General features: G+C 35.9%; 1 protein-coding gene across 2 annotated transcripts; it reads left to right on the top strand.

The window, feature by feature from the left end:
• The first annotated feature begins 4,778 nt into the window (after positions 1-4,778).
• LOC127106123 (uncharacterized) lies at positions 4,779-11,220 on the top strand. 2 transcript variants are annotated; one of them, XM_051043413.1, is made up of 6 exons: positions 4,779-5,134; positions 5,314-5,483; positions 5,893-6,112; positions 6,214-6,384; positions 6,464-6,587; positions 9,001-11,220. In XM_051043413.1, the coding sequence occupies exons 1-6, from the start codon at positions 4,850-4,852 to the stop codon at positions 9,132-9,134; spliced, it is 1,104 nt and encodes a 367-aa protein (XP_050899370.1). In that variant the 5' UTR covers positions 4,779-4,849; the 3' UTR covers positions 9,135-11,220. The 2 variants fall into 2 exon arrangements, with proteins under 2 accessions (XP_050899370.1, XP_050899369.1); XM_051043412.1 differs by lacking the exon at positions 9,001-11,220 and adding an exon at positions 6,669-7,420 and having other exon boundaries at positions 4,780-5,134.
• Positions 11,221-12,455: the final 1,235 nt, after the last annotated feature.

Genomic DNA, 12,455 nt, shown 5'->3' on the forward strand with positions numbered 1-12,455 from the left:
GTTACTAGACTCTGCTTTATCTTTGCTGTCAGTGTCTTTTCCGTTCACGCTCTTTTCTGCAGCCTCTTTTTCTGCCCTCTTCTGCCTCTGGAATCTCCTCCATTGGGATCTGGACATGGGGTTTTTGCCTTTGTAATTCTCTGAAGGATATGGCCTTGGCTTGTGCTTTTCCATTTCCTTCTTGCCTTCCATCGAAGCGCCTCTCTGAACCTCAAACTTTCCCCATCTGTTCTGCCCCTGGGCGTCTCTAATGGGTTGAACCCATTTGTCGTCCGTTGCTTTGTTAGATGGTTTATAGGTGTTATGGCATCTTTCTCCATGCCTCCACTGGTGGTGATCACTTCTCCTTGGGTTATATCTTACTGTTCCCCAATTCTCTTTCCTCTTGGATTTATCCACTGCTTCCAGGTTAGTTGCTGCCTTCCTGTCGAAGATTGCACTGCAGCGTGGGCATAGCATTACTTCGGTTTTCATCCTTTGGCACCTCTTGATGAATTCTATTAAATTTTCCTCCTCTTTAGGATACGCCAGCCTCTGGTGCTCCTTTCGACGATGATCTTCGCCCACTTCGGCCTGGTCCCTCTGAGATATTTCCACCATGTTTACCCCAACACTTCGTTCGTCAGTGATGCTTAATTCGTTCATCTTTCTAATGAGTCTCTCCTCTTCGCCTTCGACACCTTTTGGTGCTTGGTCGAACTCTTTTGCTAGGCAGCAGCACCAAGATATACTTCTGGGGCCATGTTTGCAACAACATTTGTTCCAATTCCTTTTGGGGTCTTCCATTACCCTACGCAAAATCCCACTGACCACGGGCTTCAAAGGACCATTAACAGCTTCCGCTTTAATTTTTGTGACTTCTTCACTGAAAGGCCCCATAGTGTTGACGCAGTTTGCGACATCACCTGTCTTTGTTTGATCAAGATCAAGGCCTTCAGTAGCCTTGTTTTCGATAATGAGGTCTTCAGCAACCTTCTTTTTCGTATTAGGGGGATGCTCAATTACCTCAACTGTTTCTTCATTGTTGTCTGAAGAAACATCTCCCCAACCGCTTGGTTGGATTGTGTTGATGTCGATCTGAGAGCTTTCCGGCGCATTGTACTTCACAAGATAATCATACTTCCCACTTGGCTGTCCCAAGCGGTCCCAATTTTCCACTTGTCGAAACTTCACATCTTCGACAGTATCGTCACCGTCCTTCTTGTCGAAACCTTCAGTAGTTTCCATTCTTTTCTGGTTGTCGAAGCCTTCAGTAACTTCAACTTCGTTCTGGCTTGCGAGATCATCAGTAATCTCAACCATGTTGATGTTTGTGTCGAAACTTCCAAGGGCCTCCGCCATTTCCAAATTACCATCAGGAGCAACTTCGATCTCCACCATGTTCACGATGGATGGTTCAGCGTAGTGGGCTTCGATTGGCTGCATGGGATTCGAATCGATCCTCATCTGTTGTTTCGGTTTGTCACCAAACTTTAGCCTTCCGTCACGGATAGCATTTTGAACGAGATCCCTGAAAAGGAAACAGCGAGACGTTTTATGGCCTAGAAAATTATGGTATTTACAAAAACCTCTCTTTTTCTGTTGTTCCATTGGCTGTTCTTTAGCGCCTGGAGGTTTTATTAATTGACCATCTTTAACCAACAGATCGAAAATTTCGTCGCATTTGGTGATGTCGAACGTATAAGTCCTTTTGGGGAACTTATCGTTGGATTCGACTGGGTTTCCGTTCGACGGAGTTAGGACTTTGCACGAATAAGGTGGGCCTTGCTTTAGTTCTGCTAGGTCAATCTCTTGTTCGTCGAAGTTACTTGGTTCGTTTTCGTCGTACTCATCATCTTGGCGAACCCCTACGTAGGCCACCCTTTCTTTTTTATTCTTATTTGCTCTAAATTTTTCGTCCCTTAACCTTTCGACCTGTCTCACTCTATCTGCTAATTGTGCCATATCCCTCAGATACTGGGTATCTAGTTTCTTCCTTATAGCATAATCTAGTCCCCCTGCGGCCATTTCGACCAACTCATGTTCTGGCACCGGGGTGAAACATCTAGCCTTTAACAATCTGAACCTATTCAAATAATCATCTATTGGTTCTGAGTGTTTTCTCTTAACACTGGCTAATTCTTTCAAACTTATTTTTGTTTGACCCATGTAGAATTGTTCATGGAACAGTCTTTCTAATTGGGTCCACGTATACACTGAGTGTGCAGGCAAGGATGTAAACCAAGTAAACGCGTTTTTTGTTAAGGAACTAGGGAAATATTTTATTTTCAAATTTTCATTACGGGTTATTTCCCCTGCTTCGATCAGATAACGTGCTACGTGTTCTATGGTGGACTCGCTAGTATCCCCTGAGAACTTTGTGAACTTAGGAACTTTCCACCTTGGTGGCAGTTCTTCTTGCAGAATATATTCTGACAGTGGGGAAGCATAACTAGGCCTTTGTAATCCCATGTTCATCCCATTCTGTGCCATTATCGTTTCGACCATGGCCGCTAAATTATTTTCGACAGGAGGGTTATTATACCGGATCCGCTGTTGCAACACAGCATCCGTGTCCTGGCCTCTCTGGATTACTATCCTTCTAGGTTCTTGTGAAATAAGGACTTCGACTACATCCTCCTGGTTTCTGACGTTCGTCTGAGGATTGTCTAAAGGCATTTGGTTTATCGTAGGCTCTTCCTGGACCGCTACCAATGGGTTCTGAACCACTTGTTCTCTGTGTCGAGTTTGAGGGACTCCAAAGAAATCAGCAATGCGCGTCATTTGCGCTGCCAACAATTGGTTGGTTTGGGTGGTGTTTTGTATTAGAGGATTAAACACCGCCCCCATTTGTTGCGTCAACATTTGGACCATATCATGATTACTCTCGTCCATTTGTTGTCTAATTACCTGCGCATAATTATTTTTATCGGCGGCACGTAAAGTTGTTGTTGATTTAGTCTACTCATGTTTCCGCCATACCCTGACCCTTGTAAAGGTGAAGACATATTGGCCATAGAATCAGAATATACTACCGAGGAATTGTGTAGATTCGCCATTACTGAAGTTGGCATTCCAAATGATTGTTCCCTTCCAGGCGGAGGCATGGTGAAATTTGTCACAAAAGGCCTAGAAGTGTTTCCCACAGGAGGGGGTGTCCCAACGGGCATTTGTTGTGCCCTAATGGACGAACTAGGCACACTTTGCGATATTGAAACCGCTGGTATTGACCCTGTTGACGAGGGTACAGCCTCAGACACAGGGACTGATCCCACATTGCCTCATGTCGAAGGGATAAGGTTGGATACTAGGACGGCTTCATTTGGATTCGAACTATTTGGATTATTTGGCTGATTCGCCATTTTCCTTACTCTTGTTCTTTTTGGTATTTCTACGTCGGATACGGCTAATTTACCGCTTCTCAGTCTCATACAACGAAGAACAAATTTTGACTAACGATTATCTAAGTTTCAAGATTTCTGCACTGTCCCACTGGGCGTGCCAATTTGTTCGCTGTGAATTTTGGCGAACAACCTCTGGTTTACCAAAACTTATAGAATTGGGTTACTTGCAGGATCAACCACACAAATCCTAGGACATGTGCAAAATCTAAATAACTTCGTAAATCTCTAGAACGGCGTTTGTATCTTTCATTTTGATTCTCTGAATATTTTATGTCGAAAGATGTTGATGAAAGACGTTTAAAACAGATGTAAATTTGACAAGATTAGGTAAATGGCAGAAAATAACTGACGAAATGTAAAGTGTCGAAAAGAAAATGCAGAAAGATAATTGACTGGAAAACGTAAAATGAATTTGTAAAGAACTTTAAACTTTATAAAATAAACTTTGAAGGAATTGGTGTTTGTTTACACATACATGTTCCAAATATGACTCTTTTCTCTCACACGGGTACTTTGAGTATTTTCAGGAATTTTGTACAAGTAAAAGTTCACACCCTTTTTCAGATAACAACTACCCTATTTATATACAAATAACATAACCGTTACTAACTACCAAATCCTAAAACTGTGACAAACGGCTTTTCTTCTTTTCGCCAGATGCTTCCACGCGTCTTCTGCCAAACGTCACAACTCTTCTGAATTTGAATATTTACACTTTACGTCGAAATGACGTCTCTCTCTCCAGACCTTGTCGAATTGTCGAAATTCTACAATTTTGTCGAAGTGTCGAACAACACTTATCAACCAAAATCGTTTATCTCATGTCGTCATTTGTCGAAAGAACCATTCTGCACACCAAATCTCATGGCGTCGAAAACGCACGTATACAGCCAATTAGAATGATAACACTAGATACAAAAACCAATCCAATGCCTCCTCTTTAAATTAGAGAGCGATCGACAATTGGTCTGACACCAATACTTTAATGTGTTTTTATTTTTATTTTAAAGTAGGGTAATTTTAAAATTTATCTAAAATATGAGTTATTTTGAGTTATTTTTGTAAAACTGATTTATGTGGATAAAAAATTCAATAAGAAACACGTGACAAATACTTTTTATTAGTTATTTTAATTATTAAATGAGATTAATTACTATATACTGTCAGTGTAAAATGTTTTACACTATCAATTCATCACCATCACCCATTTGCATTATTTTATAAATTTTTAAAATAAAAGTCAAACTTGTTTCAATATTCAAGGTTTATTATTAACTGACGGAATGTCATTGTATTTCAAATAAACTCTTATTAAATATATATTTTTGTTAGTTAATTAAATCATAAAAATACTAATTAAAAAAGAGATATTAGAAGATAATGTGAAAATTATATGATGATAAGGTAAAATCTAATTTTTGTTCATCGTTGAACTCGCCCACAACATCCACGAAGTTGAAACAGAAATGAGAAGCTTCGACATGGAAAGTGAAAAGCTTGAGATGTTCGAAGTTGGACCATGCAAAGATTCTTACGAAATGGGTTTCTTAATAGGCCAAAGATTCTCCCAACGAATCAAAAACCGAGTTGCCGGAGACACCATTCTTCAAAATCAGCTTCGACCTTTTGCTCAAACTCCTCAATCAGAATCACTTCTAAAACACCTTTTTGATAACAATCAAAGCAAATTCCCAATGTATTGGGATGAACTCTTGGGGACTTCAGTAGGAAGTGGTGTGCCTCTCCTTGATGTAATTGCAATAAACCACTTTTATTTGTTGGATTATATCTGTTCTGCACCGACATCTTTGAAGAAAGACATGTCTGGTGTCTGATACGTGTTTGTCTGATACGTGTTTGACACAGACACATTGTGTCTTTGATAGTGTAATGTTTATTAATGTCTGTTTAATTTCTTATTTTTAAGCAGATTTTACTTATTAACTTCAAGAAGGAGATTCTAGCATTTGTTCCAAAAGAAGGAGTAAAAAGTTTACAAGATGATTCCTCGAACGAGTGTTCTGATGTTCTTCTTGTTGCTGAATCTATGGCTATTGCTGCACACAATGAAGATGCAAATGTTAGCCTTGTTGGTCACACGTAAGATTTTAGAGATTCATTCATATATAGTTCATATTGGAATTATTGAAAATATTCTAAATCTCACATTAGTTAGTCAAAGATAGAGCTTGAAATAACTTAGGTCAAACTCGATTAGCAGAGTCTGAGCCTGGTTTAAGATCTGTTTGATCACCTGCAGTTAGTTTTCCGCTATCAGGTCAACCACCATTTATTTTCAAGCTCTAACTGTCTTGTCCTATGCGTGAGGGTGTGTATTAAGAGTCGTATATCGGATAATATATGATATGAGCATGTGCTTATAAGTAGGGACGATCCTCGGGATGAATGAAGCAAAACTCTAATTCTATACTTTTTGTTTTGGAATTTTAATAAAATGGTGTTATGAGTATTTTCTTCTTCTAATCTTTTATGGAGTTTATGTATGCAGCTACATAATCAAAGGAATATTGCCGGATGGAATGTTCTTCGTTGGTTATACATATGCCGGAGAGCTTCCAAGTTCTGCATTTGCTTTTAATAGCAACGGATTGGTGTTCACTCTGAATGCAGTACCACCTGCTGAAGATGAAATTGTAGGAGGTGGAATTGGGCGCAACTTCATTTCTCGACACATTCTTGAAGCTCAAGGCATTGACGATGCTATAAATGTTCGATTTTGCAGTCCTTGCATTTCTATAAATAAATTCATTTTTATGTACTCTTATGAATTTGATGTTTACAATATGTTACGTTCCTTTTGTTTCTTCAGAGGATTCGTTCGTCAGAAGTTTCGGTGGGACATTCATATAACCTGATTGAGTTAAATACTCACAGGATTGTTAATGTTGAAACTGCGTCGAAGAAGCGAATTTCAATTCACGAGGTTGGAGAAACACCTTTCTTTCACGCAAACATGTATCGTCACTTACATATTAGTCAGGTAAGTTTCGGAGAATTATTTTGTCATTAAAACATGTTTTCTTATGTGGATAAAAATTCATTGGATTTCAAAATCGAAGGCACAAGATGAGAGTTCGATTAGCCGGCTGAAAAGGGCAAATGTGATGACAAAAACAACAAGAGAAGATTTTCTATCAATTCTAGGAGATGCAGATAACGAAAAATATCCGATCTACATGACAGGTAATTTATATGCATATGAGTTTTTTTCTTGTCAATCTTCTTTTTATTGTAAATTTTTTTCTTCTTATTCCTGATTCTTAGGTCCATTGCTTCACACACTATGTACCGCTGTTATCGATCTAGACGAACAAACTCTGTCAATAATTGAAGGAAATCCGAAAAAAGAAGAGGCTTCATTTGTTTTCAGTCTCTCTTCTATGAATTTGATCAATGACAACCTTGTATAGGCAGTCTATTTTTCATTCGAGGGACTATTTTCTTTGAGTTCGTTTCATCGTGTTCTGATTCTGTTGCACGCTGAAGTAACGATTCATAACAAGCTTCACTGCTCGTTTCCAACTGATTGAATTCTGTTTTGCACTCACACCTTCTACAATCTTGCATAGCTGTTTGTTTTCTTTTCATCATTTTTCTCTTTTTCTATTTGGCATCCTCGTTACAATTTGATCGCCCAATTTGGGTTTGAGCGAGTATTCAAACCATGGGTTATGGACTTGAGTTATGAGTTACATGTGTCAATGTTGGGCCCTCGAGCTAACAAGATGGTTCTGACCATATATTGTGTGTGAGCCAAGTCTGTTGGGGACTTATGATGGTCTACAACTCTCAAGCACGAGGCATATCCGGTTGTAGACGTTTTATCCTGCCACCCCATCTTTGATCTGACACCTCCAAATCCTATGCTTTTATCATATTAGCCTTGAACAATATTATAATTCATTTCACACAAAAATTGACATATTTCGAGTTTTTGAAAAGCTTTGTATTTTATCGGATTTTTTAAACCTTCTATTGTGTTTTTTGAATGTGATGATTATTAAGTAGCAATTTTAGTACGAAATCATGCATTTTTACCGTATTTTTCGAAAATAAATTGGTAAAAAACCGTGTTGTATGCATTTTTATCGGATTTTGCAAAAAATCCGGTAAAAATGCTCATTGTTTCGCACTTTATGAAAAAGCTGGTAAAATGCATATACCGGATTTTTCAAACCTTCACCGCATTTTTCGAATTTGATGACTAGTAAGTAGCAATTTTAGTATGAAAACATGCATTTATATCCGTGTTTTTCGAAGAAAAAAAATGATAAAAAACTCATGTGTTGTATGCATTTTTATCAGATTTTTCAAAAAATCCGCTAAAATTGCATACATGGTACCACACTTTATGAAAAAGCAGGTAAAAAATGCATGATTGCTTCTCGGCAGCGTGATAGAGTTGAAGTTGCTGCAGCTATCGCACGAGCGAGTGACTTTAATGAAATTTTGTAAAGTCTCTTCCAACTATGAAGGCTTCCTATGGAAGTTGGAAGCTTGTTGGTTTTGTTGCATAGTTTGATTACCACTTTGGTTTTGGTTGTTGCTCCAACGAAAATTCGGATGATCCTTCCATCCCGAATTGTAGGTATTAGAATATGGATTGCTCTTCTGGAAATTTGCAAATTGGGCCTCTTCACTTAACCATTCCAAAGAACACCTCCCGTTGTCATGTCATCCTCCACAAAAGTCAAACTTAAGTGATTGTACCTGGCTCACGTTAGCTTTCTTTAAGCAGCCTTAGGCTTGCTGCTTGTTTAACAATTCAATTTGAGCTAATAATGTACTTTAAGTATCAACAATTAACATACCTTTAAGTGTCCCCACCGTTTCAAATTTCAGCGATCTTTCGCTCTTAGAACGGTACTCATTCATGCACATCTTTTCAATTAGATCTTTGACTTGTAGTTCGATCATTTGTCTAATGTGCCTCCCACTGAAGCATCTAGCAACACACATGTCTGACTTGAGGCCTTTAATGAAATTTTGCATCTGCTCCATATTGTTCATATTATGATTGGGGCATCTACGTAGTAGTAGTTTAAACCTCTCCCAAACATTATAGAGAGATTCAATCTCTTGATGTTCGAACGATGTCTTTTCAGTTTTTATTTCTATATTGTGTTGTAGTGAAGAATCTTTTTAAAAATTTATCTTCCAATTCTCTCCAAGTTCTTATCACTCCATTAGGAAGACATAATAATCAATCATTCGCTCTTCTAGTCAACGAGAAGCTGAATAACTTTAATTTAACCTGGTCCTCTGTAATACCTTTTGGTTGACACATTAATGTTGTCTCATAGAATCTGGCTAGATGTTCCCCCGGGTAATTATTCGCATTCCCGTCGAATTGCTTATCCCTCAAACCTAATAGCACGGAGTATTTGATGTGGAAATTCACAGGGGTTGCAGGAATGAAACCCAATGAGACCTGTGATGTGCCAGTAGGTCGACAATAGTCCCCCATGGTTTGTGTTATTGGTTCGCCCATGGTGCATGTTTCTACCAGAGCTGCATACACACAAATAAGAAATTAAAAGGCACAAAATACAAATAAAAGGCTTTGACCCCAACGTCCGATGTGTTTTACACGCAGGTGCACCAGGACATTCAGCTGAGGAATGCAAAGCACTCAAGAGTAAAATACAAGATTTGATTGATTCTGAAGTGATTTCATTTATGAAGGTGACAAAAAACACAAGAAATGAGGGGTTTGAATTTGGTTTCTAAAAACAAAAACTTTTTCAAAACCAATAAAATCAAGCAATAACACGAACAAGAAAAATAACAAATGTTTAATGTGGATTGATGATTTGACAATGTCTTGACGATTGTTAATTTATAAATGGACGGAAAAGATTCGTTACTTCATTTTTTTTTATCAAATTCGTCATAAATAAATAAATTAAAAAATTAAAAATACGCTACTTTATCCCTCGATTTTCAACAAAATCGAGATAATAGGTCATAAATAAAATTTAAAAAAAAATTAAAAGGTGATAAAATATAGTTGATGGGATTCGAAGACGTGTCCTCTAAATACTTTACCCTTCAGTTTTAAGCAAAACCGAGGTAATAAGTCATAAAATAACTTCAAAAAAATTTAAAGGTGATAAAATATAGTTGTTGGGATTCGAAGATGTATGTTCTAAATAGATTTTCCCTCAGTTTTCATCAAAACCGAGGTAATATGTCATAAAAAAATTTAAAAAAATTTAAAATGTGTTAAAATGTAGTTGTTGGGATTTGAATGTGTGTCCTCTAAATATTTTATCCATCGGTTTCCAGCTAAACCGATGGAATATATGATATTTTAAAAAAAGTAAATTAAAATGTGAAGCGTCTATGGTTTACACCGCAGTTTTTTTTTTAGTGAGGTAAAAGTTTTATCACAAAATGTATTATTTGTAGTAGTGCAGGATATGAAAATGCTATTGGTAAAGGAGCATAAAGAATTTTAAGATTTGAGACCAATTAAACCAATTGCAGACATATGTGGAATGCATGTCTGGATCACTGTGAAAAGTGTTTTTGGATTTTCGGGATCCTATACACCAAGTATGGAGGAAATTTACCTGGTAAAAACCGTCAGTGGTCAATCATAAATCATATGAAAAATCATGAAGAAAGACATAAGATGAAGGAACTCCGAGCAGAATAACATGTTTCACCTGCAGATGCGAAATATTTTGCATATTTCAAGAAGTTTTAGGATAGATCTTTTGGGATTTACACCATGTTGGGACTAAATGAAAGAAGAATGTTAAGTTGGTACTAAATGAAAGAAGAATGTTAAGGAAAGGGAGTGATAAACATTAGGCTTTTCACCTAAAGGAATTGTTGAGGTGCAAATAACCGTAAGTTTAGGAATCTAATTAAGGAGACAAAAATTGACAAAGAAATTGAGCAAAGTTAGAGGCATGATACGAGTGTGTCTGGAAGGAGATGCAAATGAAATGAGAATTTTGAGAATAAAATTATTTTAAAAGGGAGATATTGTAATATCCGGACCCGAAATACCGGTTGGAAATCTTCTATGTTTATCGATCAATGCAATTTAAAGATCTAGGCTAAAATAATCATTTTATCATCAAGGGTATTTTGATCAATTCCTAATATTATCACAATATTAAGTCAATTAGAGACTTAATGTAGTAAGAATTATATTTAGAGCCCTTAACCCACTAACTTGAGCAAAAGGGTAGAATTGAGATTCCATTAATTAAGTGAAGGGCATTATTTTTTGGTTGGCAAGGCTTATAAGTAAGAGAATAACTAGGAATTTATCCTTCCTTTACTATTGAGAGATCACGATTGTAAAAGGAGCTCAAGAACTCATGATCCACCTTCATCATCAAGAACAACCATTGAAAAAGGGAAAGATGGTTTCACCCATTTCATTCTCAAACTCAGAAGTGGCAAGCAACCTAACTTCATCATCATCCCTCTATCCAAGTTTCATCCCATGATGATCAAACAATCAAATGATAAATTTAAGCCTTGGCTTCAAGAAGTGAAGGAAAGCATAGAGGATTTGAGAATTGGAGTGCATGCATGTGGCTAGGAAAGAAGGGCATCATCGTCGATCTTTACAAAAGGTGGATTCACCCTCCCTTAAGTTATTAATATTAATACTTTATGAACCATAATATGTTAATTTTTGAATGCATGTTATATCCTTAGGGTTTTGATTGTTAATTGACATATGTGATGTAAAATAATATGAAAATGAAGCCTTGACTCGATAAGCAGGACTAGAGTCTTTCAGAGTGATATTGGGATGTTGATGATATAATAAACTATGTTCGATGGAGTATATTTTTGTTGTGATGAAGATCTTGTATGATCGGTGATGTGTGAGGTATCTTAACTGTACCTAGTACCAAAAACCTAGTATCTTAACATATAACTTTGAGATATTATTGTGAGTGTGCCCATGCACATCCATATATGTGTGGGTTATTTATAAAGAATATGACAATAATGCAATAGTGTGAAGGTACTCTAAAGACACAAGATAAAAATTAAATGTATATTGTTCATCTTTAAAATTGTAAAAGTCAAAGTATTGTATTATTCAATAATAATTTTTCTCTCCTAGTTTCCTTAACTTGTGTCTTAAAACTTAACTCAGATTAATATAACTATTTTAGTTTAAAATAAAAAAAAATTGAATATATCTATAAAATTTATTTTTTAATTACTAATCATACATCAATGGTACACATTAACTATGCTACTAACTTTTTTCAATTTATGTGAAAAAATGTAAAGAGTGATTAATATGGACATAGATTGAGAATTTTAAATTGGGATGGTGTATGATGTATCAATAACATGATATAGTTTTTTAGAAAAAAACTCTCCATTCTTTATTTTAAATTCCACTTATTTAATTGGTTACATAAACTTTGTTTACCTGTTTAGCTAATTAGTTGTACAATTGTGTATTCATAATATATATATATATATATATATATATATATATATATATATTATATATATATATATATATATATATATATAATATATATATATATATATATATATATATATATATATTCCAATTTAGATTGCTAATGATAATGCCACAATTTTCTTCATATTCTCTCTGATGTTTTTCATCATTGTCTCTTATGATTGGATTCTTCCCTAATAATTGTTGGACATGTGATTCCACACACATGAGAGGAGAGGGTAAATTGTGTATTTCATAAAAGTTTGAATCTGAAAAATATTTTGGATCAAAATTAAAATTTAAAAATATTTTAAAAAAGTTTTAAAGTTAAGCAGCAGAAATATAAATTGTAGAAGATATGATGCATAAATAAAGAGTTTAAAGGAAGAGAGACAAACACCAGGAATAATACAGATTCGGTAAAAAGTGATTTAGTCTTGTCCCTAAAATTTGATCTTGAGAGTATCCAATAAACTTAAGAGTTTTTAGTAGGTTAAACTCTCGAACCCTCTTATACAAAAAAAATGAAGTTTGTGACTAACTTCCAATCAAATAGAAAAACACAGAATGAATGGGTGATTCTTCCTTCCAAA

Source organism: Lathyrus oleraceus, chromosome 7, assembly GCF_024323335.1.
Source record: "Lathyrus oleraceus cultivar Zhongwan6 chromosome 7, CAAS_Psat_ZW6_1.0, whole genome shotgun sequence".
Lineage (NCBI taxonomy): Eukaryota > Viridiplantae > Streptophyta > Magnoliopsida > Fabales > Fabaceae > Lathyrus > Lathyrus oleraceus.